The sequence below is a fragment of the Falco cherrug genome, chromosome 2 (genome assembly GCF_023634085.1).
Source record: "Falco cherrug isolate bFalChe1 chromosome 2, bFalChe1.pri, whole genome shotgun sequence".
NCBI classification, from domain to species: domain Eukaryota; kingdom Metazoa; phylum Chordata; class Aves; order Falconiformes; family Falconidae; genus Falco; species Falco cherrug.
Window position 1 is genome coordinate 98,695,545 of NC_073698.1, and position 27,411 is coordinate 98,722,955.

Sequence of the window (27,411 nt, forward strand, 5' to 3'; positions counted from 1 at the left end):
ACAAAAATTCTGAAGAAATTTTTCTATTCTGCAATGCAGGCCAATTAAAATGACATTACAGCATAAACTGATCACACACTAACTTAAATTTAGCTATAATTCACGTTTCAAATTATTTATTTCAAATGCTCTTTTTCTATGTCATTTTGCTTTGAAAATGCAAGCTATCTTTGGGGAATTAAAATTCATTTTTCATTTGAATGATAGTTGATTGGCTTGTTTCAATGACATTTTAAGTGTCTGATACTGAATTCTTGTAAGAATATAAGTATTCAATAAATTGATTGGAAGGCTATTGTTAGCAAAAATATTCATGTGGATAATGTTTCTAGTGATTATGGTATAACTATCATGAGTGAAAAATAGTGTTTATTGCATATGCCCCAATCTTTTCAATATATTTTCTTTTAAAGAAAATAGTACTTTATCTGGGTAACTGTTACATATTGATTTTTTTTTTTTTTTTTTTTAATCTGAACATCAGAAGCTACTTTTTTACTGTGCAGGTGACAGAATATTGGCACAGGTTGCACAGAGATGTTGCAGAATCTCCATCCTTGGAGATACTTAAAAGCTGTATAGACATGGCTCCAGGTAGCAATCTTTAGGTGTCCCTGCTTGAGCAGAGGGGTTAGACCAGTTCACCTCAAAGGTCCCTTCCAATTTCAACCAGTCTATGATCCTGTGATCTTTACATAAGAGCATTCAAATTTTCTTCCCATGGATTTAAAACAACAATACGTCCCTTTCACTCGCATTACCTGGAAGTATCAAAAAAGAGCGAAAAACACACAAAAATTATGTTACAAGTTTGCATAATGACAATCAGTCACTTGAAAAGCTAGGTGATGGACAAAAGACTGAGAGCCTCTATTGTTATTACAGGTCTGTTTAAAGGAGGGTAGTTGCAAGAAATTAACATTATTTGGCCAAATGAATGGAAGTAAATATTTTAAAAGCTACTGAAATAAGGTTTATTTCAGATTTTTTATTAAGTATTAGTGAAATACAACTGATTGAGTGCAGTGGTGTGAATGGCAGAACCAGAATCTGTTTTCCATACGCTTAGAAGCTGTCATAACTAAAACCAAAAGTATAAACAGTGAGGTAATAAGCTACACAAGGGTACAAGAAATTCAGATCTGCTATTTTCAGCATAAACTGTAAATTAGTTTGAAAGCAGAATTCATTAAAGAACATGTATCTGAAAGACCAACCTTTGATGACAGTGTAGAAACGAAGTAATCTAAGTTCATTAATTTACAAAGCAAGAGTTTTCAATAGATGAACTTGACAAAGAAAATGAATGTATTAGAATTTCCTCTATGGAAATTGGAGCTGGGACAGAGCAATCACAGCAACAATAACTAAAAAATCACTGTCTTGGCAGCTTCATTGACTTTTAGAGTGTGGAATTTTCAGTGCTTTTAAATATTAGCATAGTATTAGTGCAACAGGATTCTGAGCTTGTTATCTTTGAAATATTACCACAGTAAGTTTTTGAGTTAATTTAAAAAATGGAGTTAAAGAGTTATCAAAACTTTTGGGCTTATGACTCTGATGTTCAGGACTGCAACATCAGACTTTTTTTTCCCAAATGTTCTATAATTAAAAAAAAGATAGCGGTCATTTGATGCAAAGTTGGGGGTCTTTTGTGTTTGTTTTTTTTTTTATTATTATCTCCTGGATAATTTCATTTAAATCCTCATCTGAACAATTTTTACCTATGGCTGTTTATGGTTTAGTGTTGGAAATGTACAGGCAGGGGATCAGAAAAATCAGAAAAAAGTGAAATAACTCTGAGTTTCTGGTAGTCCAAACCTTTTTGTTCAAAATATAAAGCATGTACTCAATATTGCCAGAATATGACAACAGTACTTACAGGTTTTAGTATTAGCAGTTTAGATCTGGTGTCCAGAAACACAATTATCTCAGTGCAAGAGTTTAGGAAATACAATTGATACAAATATGCCAAAATTGTTGTAAGATTTCAATACGACATGAAATCAGAGCCAGAGAAATAACGAATCAGGACTCCTGGATGGTTGTCTCCTGTGCCTATGGGAAACAATATTAAATTCCAAAAAGAAAGTGGTTAACAACTTGCCAAGGTGATAGTTATATCATCCTGGGGGGCAGACTTTGAGAAGAATAGCAGCTGTCTAAACAAAAGCAAAAAGGATGTGATATTCTTGTTCTAGGTATCAGTAAAAATACTGCTGATAAGACACAGGTGCACTTTCACATCACTTTAAAAATAAATAGTTATACGCAGCAGCAAGCAAGACTTTTAAATTATGTATCTTTCTCTGTCATGCCAAAGAAGGCATTATGGAAGGAATTATTTTGAGGAATAAAAGTGTAAGTCAGATCAGACAGGAATTACTGACATATCTCCAATATGAGGTAGAATAATCTTTTCCTCTGTCAAAGGGATTTAATTGTCTGCCCTGACCTCCATCTGTTCTATTAATTGACCGCATTAGTTTGTGGCAGATATTTTTGGTTAGTATGATGTTTTATTAGTGAGATTTCTTAAGATGATATAATAGAAGCACACAGGAAGCCATAATTCCTGCCATGTGGCATGGTGCATTTTTTTATTCAGCTTTCACCTAAATCAGTTGACTGAGGGAGGGAAAAAAAATAGATCAGTTCTTCCTAGTTAACTTGGCAACTGCAAATTGTCTTCTATTTTTTCTGCAATATCATCCCATATAGACATGAGAAAAGAAAAAAAAGGGAGGGGGAAAAAAACCCCCAAGAAATCCTTTTAAAAAAAATGAAATAGATTCCCTTTACAAAATAAAAGTCAATTTGACATTGAATTGTTGGGCATAGTTCTTTATATACCTTACATATATGTATAAACAGGTGAAGGGAAGCTAGAAACAAATGAGCAGGGAGAAGAAAAGATCTATAGGAGAGAATTATGATTTGGAAAAAAGAACAAGTGGCGTACACTCTGTGAGAAAGATTTGAGAATTAGACAGGGAACTGAGAAGGCCACATGCAAAAGAGTGAAAGGATGGAAGATACTTTTATGAGAACACATTTTCAAGCATGGGAGAACAAGAATAAGACAGGTCTTGGAAAGGTACTGAGGCATAATGTTTTGTCATGAAATCACATTGTTAAAAACTATTTCTTCTCGTTATGAAAGGTGCTAGTGTATTTGCTTACCTTCTCCTGTTCTCTTTTTTTCAACTGATCAGAAAATTATACCATGTAAGAATCTACAGTGCAGTTAGTGTGAGTATTGCTGTATGTATGTGTTACATGGTAAAAGCAATCTGTGAAAAAATGTGTGATTTATTTCTCTTATCTGTTTGCAATTTTGATAGTGCCCATGTACTTTTGAAATTCTCTGAAAACAGCTAGAGTGTGCTAAATAATATGATAACAACAGTGTTTCATGGATCCTCTTAGAAAGTCATTCGTGAATAGTCCTCATTGCATCCAAAAAGTAATGGGAAATATGTTTTCTGACAAGTTGAGAGACAAAATCAAAATGATCATACATTTCTAACATAATACTGTTTTTCCACAAACCTATCATTCCTATGTTAGTAAAGACTGACGTTAGGTGTAGGTGGTGAAAATGGATAAACTTGTTCATCAAGATATGTTTTTGCTTCAAGGAAGGTACCATGCAGAGGAGCTTTCAAAGTAACACAGAGATATCTATGGGAACTATTAATAGCAATAATAAAAATTAAAGGATAATGGGAATTGAATACTAGGCAAGAAAACACTTGAAGTGTAGTCTAAACACTGTATACTGAATTTCGTAGCAATGGATGCTGCATGATCTTTAATCAACCATCAGCAGAACTAATGAAAGAACAGAAAAAAAAGCCTATTAGAAACTTATAGCAGAACATGATCTACCTGATTTACTCACAAGGACTTCATTCATGTATGAAACTAACAGGAAAATTACAAGTTTCTTAACTTTGTGTATCACAGTTCTAATTATGTACATATTGGTAAAATGTGAAAAAGTCATCTTGCTGTACTTCAACTATCAGACAGTTAGTTGTCTAATCTAGGCTAATTACTTGGGCTCCTTAAACAAGCTTCAGGATGTTTTCATGGTTTGGCTTCAAATAATATTTAGTGTCAAATACCTATTTTACAGTAGGAAGAATTGCTGCCTGAAGTATATGCTTCTGCTTTAGAAAAAATACCTAATTTTCACACAAAGTTAGTGGGACAACAAAAAAGTGGGAGCTTTAGTGATGTGTCCAAAGTAGAGGAGGTACCTTTTCATTTTGCTATGCAAAAATAGAAACTTTCCAATAGGGAATGGAAGGGTGAGCAGGAACAGAAATAACAATAACTACATTTTTTGTTGGCTTTCCTTTTTTACTCTGATACCAGTTCTACACACTACAAAGAAAATATGATATATTGTGTTAGATTTATGAAAAGCCTTTGATGGAAAAAAATATAATTAACTAAATGTGAGATAGCTTTGAAGTTAAGCGTGTAGTAGAATGATAGGGGCTGTCATGCAGATAATTTTAAGAAATTTATTTTATATTTTTTACCTAAGAGAAAAGCATTCACTTAGTAATTCTGAGATTTCTTTCAGAATTGTTAAAAGACCGTGAAAAATGTTCTGATTTTTATCATTTGGGGAGGGTGGAGCTGGAAATGGAGGACCTTTTTAACTGAATAGAAAATTACCTACAAAATATTCGATTTTAATACCCTTTTCTTTTCTCATTCCATCTTAACTTTCTTTTCCTGATGCCCTTTTTGGCAACAAATAGATAAAGTTGAAAAAATAGTTATTAAGAACCTTCAAAACTCAAGTAACTGATATCAAGACATCTATTTCAATCTTATGTGTGGAATTATTCTTTGTAGTATATCTTATTGCTACTTTGTGTAACAACTTTAGAATTCATATTTCCAAAGGGATAGAATTTAAGAAGTCTGTTTCTTAGGCTTCAAGATTTTGTTGGACTGCTTGATATTTACTCAGCCTTTACTGTGGATTTGAAAATTAATCCCACTCTTGCTGTTGTTTTTGTTGTGTACATCCTCTCATATGAAAGGTTTGTCAACCTATCTGATGTAAGATTACAGCCATATTTCATTAATTTTATGGGGGAACAAACCCTCTATTTTTCCCCCCCCATTTCCCATATTTAAGCAAAAAATGTACCCTACATAAAAGCAGGCAGTCAGCCTTGGACTTCTGGCATCCATCACTGTGGAGGAGAGCTATATCTGGTGCTGTCTATGAGGGTATGTCTCTTTGTAAATAAAGTGGTCCAGATCCAGTTCTCTGCCCCTAAGGCCCCACAGCATAGCAGAGTTAGCATCTCTATAGATAAAACCCTTCTTACCTTAAAAAAAAAAAAAAAGCCTTATTTGTACTTTCTGTTGAGGAGAACCTCCAGCTTGTCCTGCTCCCTGGTAATGCCTGTGCATTGGCTGGAAGGTATGAATACTGTGGCAAGACGGTGCTGAAAGCAGTGCTCTGGCCTTATTTACTTTACTGCTTAGACCTAAATTCCAGCGCTTACTGCACTGGCCTAAAAGCAGACCAAAATCTGGATCCAAAATGGGACTTCTCTATGGTAATAATCTGCTTAACTTTAGGGGGGTCCACAGTGTATAATATAATTCACAACAGTACTTATATCAATTAGAAAGTTAAGAATTTCACACTTCATTATGAATTCAGTATAGACAGGACAATAAGTAGATTATATGACATGGACTGTCTTCCAGGCAGGCTTTCAAACTCAGTGTTTCGTGGGGAGAGGGGAAGGCAGCATAGGAATGGTTGCCTTGTTATTCTCTTCTAAGATCTAGCAAGTGATTCTGGTGATCTCATCCTTCATAACATTTTGTGAAGGCTTTTCTTGCTGAGGCAACCTCTCTCACCTCTAAAATAAGAGTGGCTCAAGCCAGCATTTAGGAGGAGAAAGCCCATTAAGTTAGGAGTATAGCAGCACAGAAACAAAAGTTGGGGGATGTTCTTCCCTTCTGCTGGTGAAGTTGTCCAACTTCTAGCAAAGAAAGAAAACTTAAAAGGGAAGAGTAAGCTGTAAAAAGTTTCATGACATGATAGCATAGTGAAGAATCTCCAGTCCCAATTTGTATTTCATGAAGTGATTCTCCTACAAACTGCATAAAGCTTGCTTGTAAGGGAGAATACCTGTCCAGCAGAGTTTCAGCTTTACAAGGCTGCAAAGTTAAGTTTTCTTATAGGCCAAGGATGAGAATCTGAGCAAAAGACAATGCTGCTCACAATCCTCATAGCCATCCGAGCTTTATTTTAAGTCTGTTCATTTTAAATCTAACTTTTGTAACTTGAAAGATGGGAGGTGAGAGTTCAACTTTCTCCAGGTTAACGAAAGTAGTCACTCAACTATCCCATTTCCAAGATGAGTGCATAATTCTGACATTATCATATGAATGAAGGCAGTATCACCACCTGGTAACTGAGCTAGGTAATGAAATGAAAGTGTCATGCCTGTGTCTCCTGTATAACCCAGTTTCAGGCTTTTATGCAATAGAGCAGCAACTGGCTTTTTTTGCCATATAACATACTGGGCAGGGGGGGCTATATGCCTAGCTGGTTTAAATTGCTTTTCCCAACATTTTTTGTTATTCTAACATTTGTTGTTTCCTCTTCGACTGGAATGCCAACAGGAAGATATCAAGTTCTAATAATTAAGTTGTCTTAGGAATCAAATTGCCTAACAATCAGTCCCTCAGTTTCAGACAATAGATTTAGTTTCTTCCATCCTTGAGGAGGGTACATACATAGGCTTAAGGGTGAAGAGAGAAAGAGAGGTATAAGACCTGTAAGTTTCTCTGTTTATTATTTAGACAAAACCTGATAGATTCCCTTAAGAATTTTCTTTTTCAGTCATTTGACCTTTCTTACTGGAGAGAAGTTAGACCCAGTCCATGTTAAAAATGTTCATTTTTTATGTCATGCAGTGGTAATAGATAATGATCTTTAATATTTTTGAAGGCTTAAATTTAAAAGTTCTATTCTGCAATCCTAAACAAAAAGTATGAAATAGGGATTTTTGTATTTTTCATTTTTTTTATACTCATGAATTATTTTCATATTCCGGGAATAAGGAATTTTACAGGAGCTTTTGCCTTACAGGAAGTCAGGTCTAAACATCCTGTTTCAGATCATAACCTTTTCTCTTGGAGTAACATATCTGAATTTAAGAAAACAGATGTGTGACAAAAAAAAGAATCAGAGCATGTTGTATTTCTTTTACAGGGTCATATTAGACGTAGAAGCTGGAAATGAAATTCACAATTGTGCTAGTTTGTACTGATGCTGTTTTTCGTACATTTCCCTAAAATATGGACTTGAAAAGCAGCATTTTCTTAAGACTTTGTAGCCACAATTAAACAAATAGACTATCAAATAAATATATCTTGCAATCATAGTCCACAGTCATATTTTAGGCATTGGACTCTTTCAGAGCAAAGAAAAGAGTTAGTACCCTGTCACATTACCTTGCAGCAAAAGTTAATTGTTGCTATATTATTTGAGAGTGTGTCATGACCTCTTCTGCATTGTAGCGTGAGACATTTGAATGGCTACAGTGTCCATTCAGTCCTAGGAAGCTTAAATTTATATCATGAATGGTCAAATTTTGATCTGAAGTGGAACACACCTGGAATAGCTAGTAGTTTCAAGTATGTTTGTAAACAGTTTATGCCACATTTTTTCCATCCCAATATTGAAACCTTATATTTATTTGCAATCTTCATTAATTTATCTCAAGAAGCAGGAAGTATCAGGAGAATTGGCCAACCACTGAAGTTTTTCCATGCTTTTTATGGCAACACCAGTTGAAATTAGAGTTCAAATCTTAGTCAGATAACTGCAACTGTCTTGACTGAGCATTTCCAGTTAGTCTTGGGTCCTCCTCACCAAAACGCTTTTTTTTAACATTTTAAATACAGGGGAAAAAAAATATGGGAAACCATCACAGCACTATCAAAACTAGCTGGCTGCAACAAGGCTTTTACCTTCACATACCATGTGAACTTCAATAAGTAGCTCTCACACCTTGCCTCAGCACAACTGCCAATCCTCATGAGGTTTCAACAGTCCATCTACTATCTGTGCTGTTTGTTCATCCTCTTCAGGCCAGTCCACCCTGCTTCTTGCCCCTGCTGTATCCATCACCAGGACCCCTTCTTCTCTCTGCTTCTCCTAGGGCCTCTCCTACATCCAGGGCACACACTCTGTCCTCCCTCTGCTTCTTCCAGGTCTCTCTTCATCCAGTGCTACTTTGCCACACGCCTTAGAGCTATTTAACTACTTAGCAGGAACCAGCCACAGCTGCACATCATCCACGGCAGCCAACCCTCCACCCCTGAAACAAATCCACAGCTGTGTATTATCAATGTTAATTAACCTGCCTTCATTTCCCTATAATTCCTCTACAGGAAACCATATCTGTGATTCTTCAGCAACAGCTTTTTATAGTTAGATCCAAACACCTGATTTTTTACAGAAGTGTAAAATGCTTAAGAAGTGTATTTCTTTGGTTTTACTTGAAAAGGAGTGATGATCACACTTTTTGTTTCCCTTTGCTTGCTTTTCAAATTGTTTTTTTTTTTTTTATGGAGAGAATTGCAGTTTCCAAAAACTATGTAGGGACCACACAGCCTTTCTTTATAGTCCTATCATTCTGTTTGAGAGTGTATGGGACTTCAAAATTCACAAGGCAGTCTAGCTGCAAGCAAGAAACAATGATATGAAATAAATGTGTGTCCATTTTCTGAAAAGTAAATGGTGATTGTAGATTCTAACCTGAGGGACCTGCTGACACTCCAAGCCTATCTGTGAGACTCACTGAAGAAATTCATAAGAAGGTAAATGCAGCGTGATATTTGGGGGGAAAAAAATCTATTTTATTTAATCTTTGTATATAATTTGCATTGCTTTTCAGGGTTTATTTCTAGATTTTTTAAAAAATAATATGAATTATCTATCTTTGTTCTCAGTTATTTTTAACCATACATCTAAGACCAACTTCAAGGTCCACAGTGATGTTTCTATACTTGGAATTTATCTTCATTTTAAGAAAGGAGATATCACAGTTCTTGAATTTGTATCACTGATGTTTTACTTTCTTTTCATCTTTAAACCTTCCAGAGAATATTAACTGTGAATTAATAAGATACATTAGAATGTGATGTAGAAGACAAATGATGGTATTCTGAACCACTAAAACCCCCTCCAATCCCTATTACCTGTTGAATTGCTGTGACTGAACAGCAGTGTGATACCACAGAAATCATACTGATGTATACCTTGGTCAATACATTAATAATGTTGGTACATAGGTCACATACTCATCCCTAGCAAAGTTTATAGTGGTAAGTTAGGGTTATTATAAGTCTGGATTTGGTTTTGGTTTGTTTGATTGGGGGGATGGGGAGGTGGGGCGTGCTGGGAGGTGGCTTTTTTTTTAATAGTATTTTAATAATACATTGTCGAAATCTATTCTTACTGGAAAATGCTTACAAAAACCCAACAAAATAAACATATAGCTTCTATTATGAAAAATAATTTCTCATAAGACTCTGCTGCATGTTAATTTGAAGGCAGGCATTGCTACTGTTGCAGTTCTGAGATTTAAAATATATCTGATTTCTCAATTTCAGTTAATAACCTTCCCACCAACCTTCTAGGTAATCTACTCCAGAAACTCCCCATTAGTTCATGATTGATGTTCCTTTGTGTTGTTCGCTATGACTTTGTCTGACTTTTCTGAATGACTTTACATAGCATGAGGAAGAACAAAGCTTACCTCGTTGCAGTGTAACAAGAAAATAGTCCTAGAACCTGGGGAAAAACAAACAAACAAATGAAAAAAACAAAAACAAAACCCCGAAATCCCTCCACAAACCTAAAGAAATTATAACTGGTTTTTATTTGAAAAATGGTAGACAAATCCAGTGTGCATTTACTGGTATTTGAAAGAATTGTTCCTGTGTGATTGAGCAAACATTTTGAACACAGTGACATTTAAGAGGTTGTAGTGCTGAATTTGAGTTAGAGTTGCATTTAAACCTGCTTTGGGAAGAGATTTTATGGAAAATCACAGTGTGATTAATTTTGGGCTGAAGTTCCAAATTTCATATATATATATATATGTATATATGTATATGTGTGTGTATATATGTATATGTGTGTGTATATATGTATATGTGTGTGTATATATGTATATGTGTGTGTATATATGTATATGTATATGTATGTATATATTGCTAAAGTTGATACTGTAGGCATATTCAAAAATTGCTGTCTTGGGTAGTTCTTATTTACAGTCTTCTACCAGTACATTTATTATAGAGTTTTATGTATGTTTAAAACAGGATGTTTTTAAATTACTTTTATTAAAAAACCCCAACAAACCACACACCCCTCCCCACACACAAAAAAGCCAAAATTAATGTTCTTAGTAAATGAAATATTTTTTTAAATTCCCATATTCTGTGAAATACTGTACAAAATATCAGTATAAGGAGAAAATTAAGTTTTATTGATTACATTATTTGTTATTTTTGTTCTGGTGACTAGCCAGGGTTCAGCTAATCAAGCCAACTCTATGCTTTCAGAACATATGTCTAAAGAGAGTTATGTGGGTATTTAGCCCTGATTTTGTATTGAGATCAAGCCTACGTACATATAAAAAACCTTGCCCCAGGGAATTTGAGCAGAAGGGACAGAGACCAAAAGTGGTCAGTGACTGAAAGCTGAGGTGCACAGTATTGCACTAGTTGGTTTAGATAAAGTCTGAGAAACCCTAGGAAATCATAGTCCCTTGCGCTCATATAGTTTATATTTGTGTTTGGTTTTCTTTTGACTGTCCATGACCTGGTGAAGCAGTTCAAAAAAAGTTGAAATCACTTCAGTGTTTCCTGTTCTATCCTGAACCAAAGAGGTCTTTTAAACCATCTCATATTTCCCCAGCAGGTGCAGAATTAGTATAGTGCTACTTACATACTCATCTGCTCAAGCTGAAAAAGGGCTAAATGCAGATCCTGCAAACCATCAGGTTAGCCCTGAAGGCCTGATTCATAGACTGTTTAAGCATCTGTAAGTGTGGCTTGGGGCATAGATTCATGATCGAGTACAAATGGTGCTTCTAAGAGATGCACATCCCTGTTAACTTCAATCTGCATTTACTTCATAGGTCATAAATGTCTCATTAGTCTCAAATTATACTTCTGTGCCAGTAAAGAAGTCATGTATGGATATGTGATCTCAGATCTCCTTTGACTTCTCTTTGTGTATTGTGTTGCCAGAAGTTACCGTTTTAAACAAAATATTTTTATTTGGATTGATTGTTTTGGATTGCTTGAGTGGGTAATGCTTCCAACTAGTAAGTTTTTGTAAGCAAGTTTGTACACATTTTTCTAATACTTGAAGAAGTAATAAAATAAATAAAAAATAAAAATGGAAAAAATCCAACAGTATTAGTGATAATAAATAAAGATATTACAAGTACATTTCTTCCTGTATACTCAGTATGTAAAGGTGTATTAAACAGCTGACTGGATGCATATAGATGTGCATCAAACTGGTTTTGATTTAGTGAATATCCAAAAGCATTCTAAAATGCATAGAGTTTTTGATTTAAGATTAATCTGTAATTGCAGTCTGGGATTCCTTGTTTGCATCTTCCAGTCTTTTTAATGATGTACATAGCATAATCAGCTAGTTCACGAATGTATAGCTAGCATGCCTTCTTTCTTATCTCTTGATATTCTTGCTGAAAATTATTCCATGTATCTTTCTCTGTGTATGAATGTGTATGTATTTCATAGTGTGAAACTAACCTTATTGAAATGGTAATTTCTCTAGTAGTAAGTCAATAAACTGAAAAGAAGGCCTAATGCTGTCTTTGCAAAACAGTTTTCTTCATGTGACTGTAAACAGTGGTCATATATAATTTATTATTTATGTAAACTTTTGGAAAAGACCTGTTTAATAAGTAATTACTAAAAAAATTTGATTGCTTCTGTTGCCGTTTAAATGGCTAACAACAATAACTTTTAATAACTAGAACTTGTTACAACAAATAGTGGTTTTATTGTGACTTATCATCTTAGAATTGCTCTTTTATGGTATATACCTTACCTGTGTTAATGCACTTCTCTCTATCTGCTCTTTGTTTATGTCTCTGCACTGGTCGGCAAAGGCTGCAGGTCTGTTATAGGTCAGACAGTGGGGCTGACAAAGCTGGCTATATTCTGTGAGTTAGCCAATGATTTGTTTCCTTATGTAGACATTTAGATCTTGAATCCATGTGCAAGAATCAGAAATGCAAACTTTGTGTATGCTCATATTAAGGTACAGGGGAAAATAAGGCACATTGTATGAGTGGATTTAATACCCATAAACCTAACTTTTGTTGGTCTGATTTGCTAGATAAGGAATCATATAGCAAATTCAGTTCCAGGTCAATAATGAGTGTTTCCCTTTTCCTGTCTGTTCACCCTATTCAAAATAATGGCATATCACCAGATATTTGATCCAAAGACACCCTGTAGTTTGTATGGATAAATATTATTTATGAAGTCACATTTGTGACAGTTGTGAATTATCTCTAGTATGCGTGTCAATTGATGATTTCCACTTTCCATCATGTTGTCATTTTTCATTCTCTCCATGCTGTTAATGTGTTTACTGTTGTTTATTTGTCATTCCCAGTTTGTTTTCTTGTTTTGTTTCCTCTTTTTTGCATTTGCTGTTTGTCCAGACAAGGCTTTTTCTCTGTCTTTTTTTCATTATCTTGATCACTGTCCTTCTACCTTCTCAATTTTCTCAGTGCTTTACTCCGCATTTCTTTTTCTTATCATGTTATTACAAACTTCTGCATTGTGGTTATCAAGAGAATATGATCTGTTGTTCCTCCTTGAACAGAGATTAAATCCTCATTTGAGTATGACTGGAAAATCTGGTTTGTGCTGCATGGTCAGAAAAGTGTACCAAAGTCAGGATGGGAGAGAGCATGAGGGAACACTGCCCAAAATCAATTGCCTGCTGCAGACTTCTGTTGTTAAAAGACAGTATCAAAAATCAGAGGGGAAGGAGATGCTTGAAGAGGAATTTTGAGTGACCAGTAGCTGGCTGACCACTCTTGAGTATCAGGGAACAACCAGAGTGGGGCTGTCCCATGGGGGAGGATGGGCCAGGGCGATACTCTTGCTGATGGGGCATCCTCCTAAAGAACCCATTGAGGCTGGGCTTGAGGACAAGGACAGGACCCTGCCACTGTCCAATGATTACCAGGCCAGGAAGGGTGAGGAGTCAGGTCCAAGGTCAATCTGGGGACCTAGTCAGGGCAAGATCCAGGCTGGGCATAGGTCTGGGCACAGGGCTTCCTGCAGCACAGCTCAGGAAGGGACTAATGGCCCTGGTGGTGCCCTGAGAGGCATGATGGAGCTGTCACTGATTCGTCTTTCAGAAATTGTACTTAGATTGCAAGTCCTTTGGAGACAGCATTTAAGCCTATTATCTACAAGTGAAAGTGTCAATAGAACTTTTGGTTCACCATAAATAACACATATCTGATATTTTTCTGGCCTCTGTTGTTCAGGTGTTTCAAAAATTTTGCAGTATGAGTGCTAAAATGAAATAATTGAAGAATTCCAGGGGTTGTGAAAGAATTAAATATCTTTCTTTCAAAAGACTTTCCTTGTCTTAAACAATCTGCATAGATGTCTGCTGTGGTTATTTTTGGGTTGTTTGGGTTATTTAATGGTTTGTTTTAGGGCTGTTTTTTTAATTTGAGATCACTGTCAATCGCTAATTTATTTTTTTTTTTTCTGCTTTTGAAAATTAATTGTGCATCTTCGTGAGACAAAGCCCTGACTGAAAAAGTGGACCTGGTAGTCCACTTAGATAAGTTTTATCTATAAATCTGTGTTCATCTTTTCAAATGGAAAGCACCAGTTTCCTATAACAAGGATCTCTTTAGGTGTAGAATTATCTGTGGTTTTGGGTTGAATAATGGGTAAAAATGAACTTTTTCATTTCTTGGGGCAGGGAGGAGAATGTAAGTATTAAGAAGTGCTGTGTGTTTATTTATACTACTTGTTATGGTTAGCATATTTATGTGACTTGGTTTTCATTAAGAATTAAGATAATTATTTTATGAATTGCCTTCTGTCTAAAAATTAAAAGCAGGAGCGTGCAAGAACGTAATATTACATAATTGTAACACTATGTGGGTCAAAATCTGACTTGAGAGATTGTATCATGCTTTTTTGTTCTTCTTTTCAGCTTCCAGTGTTCCTTTTTGTCAGACATAGAACAAAAAAAAAAAAAAAAAAAAAACAAAAAACCAAACAAAAAACTAAAACCCAACCCAGATATGAAAACCAATAATTTTGTATCTAATATTGAGTAACTGTTCTCACACTTGATTTGAACTAATGTAATGCTATTACATTATTTGGAATTTCTGAATTAGATGGAGGTAAATTAGGATGTCATACAGAAGAGTAGGCATACCCATGAAAAATACTCTATAGAAGTCATATCACAACAAAGAGAGATTATCCAGTGTGGCAAAACATTTAATGAATGTTTCTTGTGGGAGTGCAAATATGCTTAAAAAGGAGAAGCTGTTTATTTAGGACAGAAAATACCCTGAAGCTAGCACTTAAATGTGGTGCCATTCTTGAAAGCAGCAGTGTTTGGGCTGTGGTTTTGTTTGGAAGCGTATACAGAAGCGGAAATGTTTGGTTTGCGCCATAACCTCTGACAAGTCTGTGGCTTCAGTTTTCAGCTCTCTTACCTTACAAATCTTCGGAAACACATAGCTAACCATGGTGCCTAAAGTTCATAAAACATTTGTGGGCTTTGGCATGGAAGTGGTGTGTAAATTTAATTATATGGTTTGGTGTGGGTTTTTTAGATTTATGCCAATATGAATGTTTCTGTTGATTTGAATTGTTTGTTTTCTCTTGGCCACAGGCTGACTTAGTGGGCTGGACTTCACCAGAAGGAGCCATTTTGCTGTGGAAGTGGAATAACTGCAGATCTCCCCACACACTAGTTGCTGGAAAGTGCTGTGTGTTGCCAGGATTAAGCCAAGCTGAAATCTGGGATGGGCCTTAGGGGCAAACAGTCCCTTGTTTCTTCTGACACTGGGATTTGTCTGCAGCCAGTCAGCTGAGGCACCTACCACGCATCAGCTTTGGGGTTTTTGCTCCCTGAACAAGGTTACTTTTTGTCTCACTTCATCTCCTTCTGACTACTTTTTTATTTTGTTAGTTTTCATTTTCCTTGACTGATTACTTTTCTCCTGGCTGTGGAAAAAAGAGCCCTGCTGATGTTGATTTAAATAATGTCAAAACCAATGGGACTCCTATGGCTGCCTTTGATCTTCACCCCAGTGTGTGTCATGTTGAATTCTAACTTCCTCCTGTGGATAACTGCACTGGCTATAAGATTTACTCTCATCGATGGCCAAGCACAATACCCAGTTGTTACCACGAATTACGGCAAAATACGTGGCTTAAGAACACCTTTGCCTAATGAGATCCTTGGTCCAGTGGAGCAGTACCTGGGTGTTCCTTATGCCTCTCCTCCTACTGGAGAAAGGCGATTTCAGCCCCCGGAGCCACCATCGTCTTGGACGGGTGTCCGCAACGCCACACAGTTTGCCGCCGTCTGCCCGCAGTACCTGGATGAGAGGTCACTGCTCAATGACATGCTGCCCGTCTGGTTTACAGCCAATCTGGATACTGTGGTGACATACGTTCAAGATCAAAATGAAGACTGTCTGTATTTGAATATCTATGTGCCCACAGAAGATGGTAAGTACTCTAAAGACCACACTGCAGTTCACTCACAAGTTCTGCATGTGAGCGGTAGCCAGGTCTTTAAAGCACCTTGTTCACTTTCCTCCATGGTTTGTCTGTGGAAAGTGATCATGCCTCTGAACATGCATTATAAGTAATACTTCGTAGACTGAACACAATTGCATGAATTCTCGCTCATGTTTCAGTGTAACACCAAACCGCAATTTCTTTTGCAGGCAGTGGCCAGAGTGTGTAAGCCAGCTTTACATTTACATCTGAACTACAGCTGAGTATCAATCACAAGAGAGGAAAGGGGAATTAAACATTAACCAGAAGTAACATTATTTATTTGCCCATGCATGAATGGTACAAATACTGCCACATACTAATTTTTAGAGGACAATTTCCCTATTATTTTTCTCTAGGTTTATTGTAATACCTCTGATCTACTGCTAACTCTGCTTGATTTTAATAGAGAATAAAAAAATGTTATAGTAGTTCAGTCTGCAGTTTTTTTCCAGGATCTGTAGCTATGAAACTTTTCAGTCCAACTTGTTTTTCTTCATTCACCAAATTTAAAATTAAGTACACATTATTTTGTTATGCAGACCTTAACAGGTGGCCTTAAAATTTCATGGTTTCTGCAATCCTGTCACAAAAGGGCTACTTTAAACCACTTTCTATAGACATAAAGGATGAACACAACTGGTAACACACAACTCTGAAAGTTTTCACGATCTCAGTCTTAAAAATTCTAGCTTTATGGCATGCTGAATGTATCTTTTGTCATTTTGAATGATATTGCTTCCTACAAACAAGAATACCTGTTTTTTCAGGCCCCAAATCAGTTAAGTTTATTCTGTGTTACAAGGAAATAAAATATTCTACTGGCAATTTTGTTTAATATTCTGTTAAAAACCAGTTCTTTCAGCCACTTAGAATGTAGTTACCAACGCATAACGTGACAGATTTCTCCCAGATATGCAAATCCCTTCACTTTAGCTGAGTTGATTTGCATAACCAAAGGATTGTTATTCCTCAGTAACCATACTCTAAATATGCAAATTTTGTACTTCAATTATTATAATCCTTCTGCCTTGATTGGCTTCTTTACTCAGAATTTCCAAGTTGTTACCAGCAATAAAACATACCACCTTCTTTTCCTGTTCTCATCAGCTGAAGCAAAAACTTGAAAGCTAAAAATAAAGCGGTAAGGTTTGGGAATACTGGGAGCTCTGCAAACATGAATACTACCAAGCTACTTAAATGAAAAGTGCTCTAAAAGAAAAACTGTGTGTAGGGAGGCTGTGTGACTCTGTGTGTGTGTGCGCACGCGCATGCACGCACACGTGCATGCAGATGACGGAGCAGATCTTTCTGCTCAGTTCTTTCCCTCTTCCAGTCTCGTTGCGCTGCATCTCACTCCTTGGATAATAACATGGATAATTCCCAAATTTGTTTATGTTCCTCATTTTATCCTGCAGCTTTTAATTAGTGACTAGGTTAAGCTTGCCCCAAGAAAGCATTTCAGGTTTAGATTTTATTTGTTCATAGTGAAGGAATATCAGTTCTGCAAACTCAGTCTTATTGTAAAACCCAGTGTTGGTAAATTCATATATTCCTCCAATCTAGTAATAAGAAGTTTCATTCATTAATTAAGGAAGACAGGTATTTATACATGTCAAAATGTATACAAATGTCTAGGAAAAGAATTATTTGGTATCAAATGGATAAAAATAAAATACCATGTGCTGAATGACTAACCACCTTTACAATCCCTCACTTGGCGTGTAATAGCTAATGGCATTTGCTGTTAGACTAAAATAGAAAGGACCAATAAACTAAATTTTACCTGTTGTATATCTTTTAACCAACTTAACTCTGCAAAAAGTGTGTCTGACTCTTCGTCCTTGTTTTAGATTCTTTTTCTTTACACTAAATAGCATGTAAATGGAATCTATTTTCTTTTATATATCCTCTTCAAAATATAAACCTGTGCATAAAAGAGCATGTAGCTGAATAATGAGAGACAAGGTTTGGTGTCAGTGATGAGCTGAAGGCAAGATATTTCCTGTACAATATGACAAGCATTTCTAACAGGTTCTGATTGGGAATGAGAAACTTAAAAATTAATAAACGGAGTACATGATGTTTTAATTGCATGCAATATATCTTATCACTAGTTTAATAAAACTCAGTGTCGCTTTTTTTGGTGAGGAAAATATGCAGCCTTCTGTTCATAAAGATGATTAAGGAGAACCGACCTACAAATCACATCTCCTAAGTTAGTGTCTCCAAATCGTACTAAACATAAATGTTTTTGAATTGTAGTCCATACAATCTGATTAAATACATTATACTTCATTATATGAGTCTTAGTTGACAAAAATGAGCTACACTGTTATGGAGACAGACCATTAAATTACTTTTTGAAACAAGTTCTCAAAGTGAGTGACTGAGTTAAACTCACATTTTCAATTCTTTCTCAAGTACAGACTTATTTAAAAGCTTTGAAACTGTTTTCTGTCTGAAGGAAAAGGCAGATGGAATCATTCAAACCTAATTAATGCTCTGACTATGAAACTTAATCTGAATAATAATTTTATGCTATCTTTTTCTTTTCTTTTTTTTTTTAATTTCAGTGAAAAGAATTGGTGAACAGCTAATGAATTAACTGTGGGCACATGCAGAGATACTTCAAATCAATTCTAGTGAATAACTAATCAAAATGCAGCTCTAAGTTTGGCAGTTTTGTTGCTTTGGGGTTTTTTTCTTTTTTTTTGGGGGGGGGGGGGGTTGCTTTGTTGGGGGTGGGTGGGGGGTTTGCACTATATAGCCTGACCTGTTTCTTGTATCTTGTGTGGTTTGATTGAAGGGAACCAAACTTTGATCATGTACTTAGAATAAAAGAACTAAAGAATAAATGCACACACGCATTCATCTGATTTCAGAATTGCTTCAATGGAATTCTGCCAGTATAAACTATATGGAAATAGGAGTAGACTACAGTCCCTTTAACTGGGTAGATAAGATTAGTTATTTAGAATAAAATACTCTGAAATCTTGCTCTTCCAGTCTGAAGAAATATACTGAAATTAAATGACATGAAATTCTATAGTTCCTTAAAATAGCTGGAGCATCTAGGTAAAGAAATTAAAATGCCTTGTACCCACTTTATATCTGTATTAATCATAGCTTTTCTTTTGGCTCATAAGATTCTGGATTTCAAATGCAGAATCCTGCAAGAATTTACCATGTTAGTATGTTCTTACAAAGTAAAAAGTTATCTTTGGTTTTAGGGGCTTATTTTTTTCAGTTTAGATGAAAATAGTATTTATGATAGAAATCAAAATATATACCTAACAGAATATCTCTGCATTTCTATCCATGTGGATTTTTATTCTTTTGTTGTTCTTTACTGGACAAATGGCTTGTACTGACACTTTCCCTAGAGTTACACTTGTATTTCAAAGAATCCAGGGTAGCTGGAAAATTTCAATGTCTGTTTTCATTTGCCTTTGGAAGGGAAAGAATTGCAACCACTACAATCCATCAAGATTTTTTTTTTTTAGTTATACGTATAAATGATAATGCCTTTATTTTAAAGTTACACAGTACAAGCAATAGAACTAAAATTTAGCAAGCTGGTTTTGTTTTATATGTCAGACCTATAATCATAAGAAATTACTCAGAACTGAAGCAAATAAAGTATTTATAGTAAAATTATCATTTTATCCAAATTGCTTTCTAAATATTTGGCTTGATCTTCAGAATCAGTTGTGTGAGTATATATTTTCTTGTCTGCTTTTCCAGTTACTATAAACAGTAATTTTCCTCAAGAATACTTGAATGTCAGTTTTGAGGAGGTCATCTAGGGAAATGATATTGAGGACAGTCTGTTTATTATAACTTCAGTCTGAATATGGGTTTATCTACAGTGGAAATGCTAGATTGAAGAGGACACAGACTGTTAATCGGCTGTGCTTAATCCCTGGCCTTTATCATTTGAATCTGTGGATGCTGAAGGAGATTGATAACTCCTATCATAACTGGGAAAAAAAAATAACAAAAAAAAAAATCACAGAAAAGACCCTTAATTTTGATTTTTTTCTTGAAAAACTTCAAAACCATGTTAATAGCAATGTAAGATTAAAAAAAAATAAATAATCAAAAAAACATGAACAAGTCTTTACTTGTTTGTTCAAAACCTGTTCTGTTCAGATCAAAGCAGAGATGACTTTTTATTGTCTTGTGTGATCAATAGTAAGCTTATCTACTTTACTTATTTTGATATATTGATAAAGGGTACATTTTACACAAATGAGTAGCTACTCAACCACTATATATCTGTTAGGGATTAACTAATGAAGTACTTAGCATCTTCTGAGGTTTGCTGGCTAAAAATGCTCTGTGAGGTCATCTCATTTACATCACAATAAATACAGCTGAAGTGACAACAAAAAAAGGTGGTAGGCCATGATGATTATTAAGTCTGAATGGCTAGGTCATAAATTTTTCACTAGAATAGGGAAACTGAGTTTATTGTCCAGGATTAGTGGTATATTAACTGTGGGCTACCACGAAAGAAAAAGTCCTGGGCAAGAGCAAAGAGATCAACAGTGTTCCGTCTCTGGGCAGTGATGTGAAGGAAAGGTACCCGCATCTTTAGACTGTGTCTATTTGACTAAGAAATAAAGAAACTAAAAACTTGAACAAAGCTGATAAGATGTTTCTTAGGTCATTTGTATAACTTGTATACTGTGCCACTTTTTCATATTAGTTGAATGTCCTCTTAGAATATAACTGTTTGCAGCCACCTTCTTGTCATTGCTGTTGAATTACAATGTCTGTTTAACTTGGAAAATGTCTTCTTACCAAATTATACTGATAAAAATTAATTGATAAAAAATTAATTTTCTCCCCCCTTGTGTGTGTGTGTGTGGGAAAAGGTACTAGAAAGGTGAGTCCCACCTTTACAATTATTTGGTGACATGGCATATAAAAACCCTAAGCTTTTCAATGACTTCTTTATGAATATGAGAAATAAGGGTCCATACATAAAAATAGTATCTTAATGTATAAGATAGTACAATATTATAGAACATTATTTTTGTTGAATTATTAGTAGGTGATAATAGTGACAGTAACTTTTATTTTACAAATAAACCTGAATTTCTATACAATAAATTCTCCTAAACTGTATGTAATTTCAAATTTCAGTAAATGCATATCTGACATTTATCAGGTAATCTCAGAATTGCAATTATTCTATTATTTCTTCATTACATGTTAAAATTTAATTAGCTACTTATGAAATCAAATCCAGCATTTTTGTATATAGCTTCAAAAAGTCAAGAATCAAATATTTCTTGTTTACATTTTTATAGTATTGATTCTTCCTCAAAACCTCTATTATGTGGTTTTCAAAGTCAGTTATAATTAGTGTCACTGATGTAGGAACATAGAGTTTTACTTCTGTTTTGTGAAGTATTTTAAAGAGCAAATTATTTAAATTTAATTATTCTTAAAAATATTGAAATATCTTTTAAATCATATTTAGCACTGTTTCTTTAATAGATGATAATGTTTGAACAGTTTCATATGATAAATATTTTTTCTGAGACAAACCAGAATGTAACAAGATTTTGTTCTCAGTTTCAAAATTGTCACAGTTTTTGTCAATGACTGATTTATTTTTAACCTTCAGTCTTTCGGTCAATTCTTTGTCTTGTTTAGAAAAATACAAATTCGTTGTTAAAATTTTCTTGTTATTTAAATGTATTTCAGTTTATACTGTACAAAAACTATACACAATAAGACATAACCTTTTGTAAAATGCTTATATCACTTTGCAAAGTGAGAGGCATTAAGAGTAGATAAAAATTGCAATACAAAATGATATTATTGGAATTATTGCATATAATCCCATTTGAACATAACCAGAAACTTTTAAGTGTTGGAGAGAAAATTGCTGTCCATTGTGGAAGATAAACTCCCCATTGTGTCAGAGCACTCCAAGCCAATTCTTTCACCGTTTGGGTCCAGTATATCCCCTCCTCCTAATCCACAAATATTGCAACATCTGTGAGAAAGAAGAAGGCATATGTCTGACTATCCTCTGCCTACCAGGATAAAGCTGTGGGTAATCCAGTCCCTTACTTTACATTCTTGCTTTTAACAGTCACAAATACCTTCTGACACCAAAGAACAGAACTCTAATCTAGATGAAATAAAGTTCTTAAATCCTTAGAGTTAAATTCAGATTTAGTTGCTGATTTCAAAATGCTGTCCGTCCCTCCAGGAGCTGCCCATTCCACAGGCACTTTACAGGATTGCACCCAAAAGGCCTTTCCAGGAATTGATACGCAGTGAAGCCTAGCGAGAAGACTCAGCATGCAATCTGAACAGGATTTTTGGCACAGTTTCCTAGAGTCTCATCATTGCCTTATGTTGAAAAACCTGCTAGAATGGGGGGTTAAACCACCATGAATTAATGTTTCTTCCACAAAGACAAATTAATGTTATCATCCTTTTAGTCAGAGACAGTGCCTTTGGAGTTGTAGAGGCTGTGCCATTTGGCTTAGCGATGCAGAAGAAAGTGTAGTCATGTTGGTCAGGAGAGATCAGACAGGCAATTTTACTTTATTCTGCCCATTGACTCCCACTTGTCTCTTAAGGGTATATTTTGGATTTTTTTTTTGGTGTTGGTTTTTTTAATGTAGTTTTCCTTTGCACTTCTGCAAAACATGTCTTTGTGTGCTGCTGCTTTTCACTTTGTGTCTTCTTGCTTTCTGACAAAACACAAAAGAACATGACACCTACTAACACTGAGCAGTGCCTCTGTCCTAGGGCAGTGCAGTGGGTCCTTGGCAGGCCTCTGAGTAGTGAATAGTGTGGAACATGCTCAGACCTTAGCAGTGTCACGGCTATACCATTTCTATTAGCTTTGATTTCCTATTAAGGCTTTGTGACATCATTAATCTTCCTTCAGGTATTTTTTGCAAATGCTACAAAGTTTTGAAAACTATTTGTATCTTTTCACTGAAATTTGGTTCAGTTTCCCTTACTTAGCACATTAATTGTAGCTTCAAACAAAACCAACGCTTGCTGAACAGATCAACTAGCTCACAAGGCTCATAAATCTGTCCACATGTGTGGAAATACTTCAAGGAATTGTCCCCACATCAATATGATAGTCATAGGTTCTGTGTGAACCAGCCAAAGTTGCAATTCTGTTGTAGAAATTTTTAAGTATTTACAAAATAAATTAACACAGATTTGAAATAAAGCAAATGTGCATCATTTGCTCCTTAATTCCTGACAAAATTGTTGACAACTGATATGAAGACAAAAATTTCTCCTGAACGTAATAGCTTTTGGCAGAGTACTTTGGTTTTTCACCCTTTTTAAAGTGAAAGAATATCTCCAGCTTCCTAGTCTTTACAGCAGTGCTTCTCGCTTAGGATTCTGATGCCAAAATGGCACAGAGTAACTGCTCAGAGATGAATTTTGTCTTTAAGCAGCAAAGGTATTTATTTCGTGCAACGTTGGGGAGCTAGCCGATTCGCACCGGCAAACTAGCTCCAAAGTTTTCAGTGAAAAGTCAAGTAATTTATACAGTTTTCATGAGAGGTTACACAACATCTTCACATTTGATTTTGACACCTAATCATTCCATTCACAATAGGTGGGATCTAGGTGGAGTAGACCTTTCAATTTTCTTTGTTCAACGATTTCCTGACTTGATGGTCTCCTTATCTCCTTCAGGTGCCCACCTTCTCTTTTCTAATTATTCGGAGTACATTCCTTTCTCAACAGAAACAGAGCATCACCCAGAGCATTGTACCAAACTCATCCTGTCTATCTTTTTATTTTAAGACCTTGTTCTGTTTCAATTCCAGAAAAAAATCTCAGAATGGCATATAAGTAATTACATATATTCACATTTTGTGATACTATTAGTTGAATGCATTAGTTGCTATTCAAATGGAGGAAAAAAAAGAGAGAGGGGAAAAAAAAGAATGTTAAAGATAAAATATTTAATTTGTGTTTGTGATATTATCATCATCTGAGGGAATATGAATGAATTTATATTTTTAGGGTTTAGGGCTTTTTTTAATCCGGACGTTGCTGCTGGTACCCAAAGAGACAAAACAATAAGAAATAATTATAAAAGGATGAAAATGAACTAATGCTTTCAGCTATCTGCTGCTGATGTGTTAAAAATCCATTACAGAAATATTATAATAAAGGAAAAATTTGTCTTTTACAGCTCTTGCTGTAGGCAAACTTATAGTGAAGAATAAATTTACTTGCAATGCTAAGCCAAATTCCTACACTATATATAGGGAGTTTTTGTCACAAATAGAATTTCTGGTGCCTCGTTCCAAAATGCTTATTATTGCTGGGTTGGTGTTAAATGGATTTTTAATTGACAGGGTGTGACATATTTAATCTAATGGAGAGAAATTACTTTGTGCTGACTCAAATGACTATCCGATTAATCACTGGTAATGTTTACAAGCTATCATCATAGCTGGAAATTATGGATACATTGTCTGATTTATTAAATATGCAGTAGGGCAAATGAAAACCCAATCCAAATATATACATTTCATCATCTTACAAATAAATTACAATCAAATTATCCTCTGATGTGGTGTTTTTAGTGTGGCTAGGATATTTTAAATAATAATTCTGCATTTGTCATGCTGCCCCAATGGTTGTTTTCGGTTGCTCTTCATGCTTTATTCAGCCAGCAGAGGGAGCACAAGTTACCAGCAAACTGCTCGACATCGAGCGCGCCGCAGGTGATGCTGGTGAATAGAGTAGTAAAACATGCAAACAGGTGCTGGTTTATCCCCCTTAAGCAGATAGGAAGGGATCCTATCCACCTTTCCCAATATGAAAATTAATAACATTAAGAGCGTTCGTTCTGTTTTTGTGGATTGAGGCATTTATGTATAGAATAAAACTTATCCAAGCAAAAGATGCACTCACAAACTTACATGAAATTATTTTTTTATTATACAATAGTAAAAGTTTAGGTGAGAAGCATACTTGGAATACACCAGTTTGTAACTGAATAGCGAATAATAATACTTTCTTTCAAATTCTTACAAGGCATTCAATGGCAGAATTAATTCCAAATTAGAGAATTTAATCTGTTTGATTATGGTGAGTTAGCAGAGACATTCCTATGTAAAAAGGCATAATTTTGTCCTTCCAATTTATAGCTTCAACTTAGAGGCAGAATTTTTTTTCAGCGAATGCCATTGATTCTCCATTTTCTGTATTATGCAGCTGAATCATGCAAAATGCCAAAATGTTTTGCATTCTCTTATTTCACTTAGACAAAAAATATTAAGCATACCAAAGTTTCATCCTTACTGAAAGTATAGACCATGTAAAGTTTTTGCTATCATCATGTTGGAATTAACAGTATAATTAAGCTATATTATGTCATTCAAAGTGCCAAATTATGGAGGGCTTCCCCTCTAAAATAACTTGCTTCCAGGCATAATGTATCCGATTCAAAAGGACTGGTACGTTTATGGTCTTGCTGATTTGAGATGCTTTTAGCATCAGGACACCCTCTATCAAAACAATAGATCTTGCACTGCCTTGAGGGAATAGGTGTAAAAGGCTGAGTTGCAATTGATGTCTAGGGTGTGTCCTTGGGAGTTAGATCAAATCACGTTTATTGTGATAGTGGGTAAAACCATCCATGGAATAATTGCTATGCTTTGTCACTAACAATTATCTCAAAGGTATTAAAGTCAAAGAAAATGACACAAACACTGTACAGAAGAAAGCAGCTTAATATGATAGTCTCTCAGCGGGAATATTTTAATGAAAACATATTGAAGAAAGAACTGAATACAAATAAATGCAGTAACATGAATTTAAAAAAAATGGGAAGAGTTTCTAAAAATCATGCTGGATGGCTTATTCTTCATTTTCATTATCAAGGGATTATCTATAATGCCTTCAGTCTTATTCCCAGAACTAAACCATAGTAGAGGGATTGAACAGGTAAATTTTTATTCTTAACTGTAACCATTTTCACAATAAACTGCTGAGGGATGTTTAAACCATATTTATTTTCTCTTTATTCAGTTTCACTGTTCCTTGCAACTGCTTGCTACTGGCTTTTGCCATCATCTCTTTGCTCATAAGTGAATACCTTTGCTCACTTTACATGTGACATACCATAAAATAGATATAGCCTTGGTCTCTATTTCCACAAAAGGTGGATATTCCTCATTATCTTTTTTTTTTTTTTTTTTTTACCAAAGTTACACACAAGGAGCAGCAAAAGATAAGAAAACACCAGCTACAGCTCAAATAATTTTTGGAAGGGAGAGAGCGGACAAATAGGTGGACCAGAAAATAAGCTATGCAGTGGGTGTGAAAGGACCAAGCGAAGAGAGAAAGCCTGATTCTCTTACTCATGTCTTAGTCCTTCTGTACTGGACTCCAACAGTGGGCCACTCAGCTATGCCTGGCAAGCTGCGTTTGGGCTGTAAGGTAGTACGTGAGGATCCTAATATACCCTATGGTGGTACATTAGAGTTTTCTTTAATTTAGTTGTTTGTTGTTGTTGTTTTCATTTTTCATTTTTAACCAAACAGCTTTTGCTTGCCTTTTGGTTGTCATCGTGAAAGGCTCGTACCACATCCTATTGTATAAATATGCCCAGAAAGTATTTGGGATATTACAAGCTCAAGGTGGGGGTAAACTTCAGATATTGAAAGTATCAGTTCTCTAAATGCATAACGACTTATAAAAATGCCTGAGCATCTAGGAAGCCAGTGAAAGATCTCCATTGTGTAATACCTGTCTTGCTTTAGTTCAACCAGTCATTTTCAGCTTCTAGCACCTTTGAAATTGTGGCCTGTAATACTTAAGATAATTTTCTATTATTCTTAAATAAATGAAGAAGTTAGTAAGTAATGATAAGTTTAGAAGGTACTAACATCTATCAGATTTTAAAAATATGGTGAAATTAATATTTTATGCTATTTTTGATTGCTGCTTCTGATTTATTTCTTAATATTGTATCCAACTTCTAAAAGCATGCTATTTTACCATGGTTGTTTCGCATATCTAATACAGTAAATCAGGATGGCTTAGTGTTGAAATTATTAACTGACTTCTTTCAAGATCCAAATACACAGCTTTTGGATTTGCTTGTCTATAAGAGTTTTTTTCTATTCTGATCTTTTTCCCCCTTTTCCTCAACAAAAAGGATGATAATCACCATTAGTTCCTAAAACCAGATGATAAAACAGTTATTTCTGCATTATAAGTGGAGAAGTAGAGCTGTGGAACTAATTTAAAGTGTGTTTTTCTTCATGAGATACTTAGTGAATGTTATTTTAGCACAAGTAACTTTTTTTTTTCCATTTTGTGACTTTTCTGTTTCTTTCGTAAGCATTAATTGGAACCACAAACAACTACTAATTTACCTTCCTATTTCTCTATTTCTTGTACAGATTTGTTGTTTAATACAGAGACATAAAGCAAAATTGCCTGGTTTTTTTTATTTGTTTTGTTTTTTTTGGTTTTTCTTAATCT

The 27,411-nt window shown here is 35.0% G+C and overlaps 1 protein-coding gene across 2 annotated transcripts in view; it reads left to right on the top strand.

Annotated features, from left to right (window-relative positions):
* NLGN4X (neuroligin 4 X-linked) overlaps positions 1–27,411 on the top strand; it is a 188,517-nt gene that overhangs the window by 40,838 nt on the left and 120,268 nt on the right. For both annotated transcript variants that reach the window (XR_003558092.2, XM_027798686.2), the window contains exon 3: positions 15,002–15,846. Coding sequence is in view for 1 of the 2 variants with exons in the window: in XM_027798686.2 (XP_027654487.1) it covers positions 15,375–15,846 (472 nt within the window). In the remaining variant the exon portion in view is untranslated. The remainder of the gene's footprint in view (positions 1–15,001; positions 15,847–27,411) is intronic.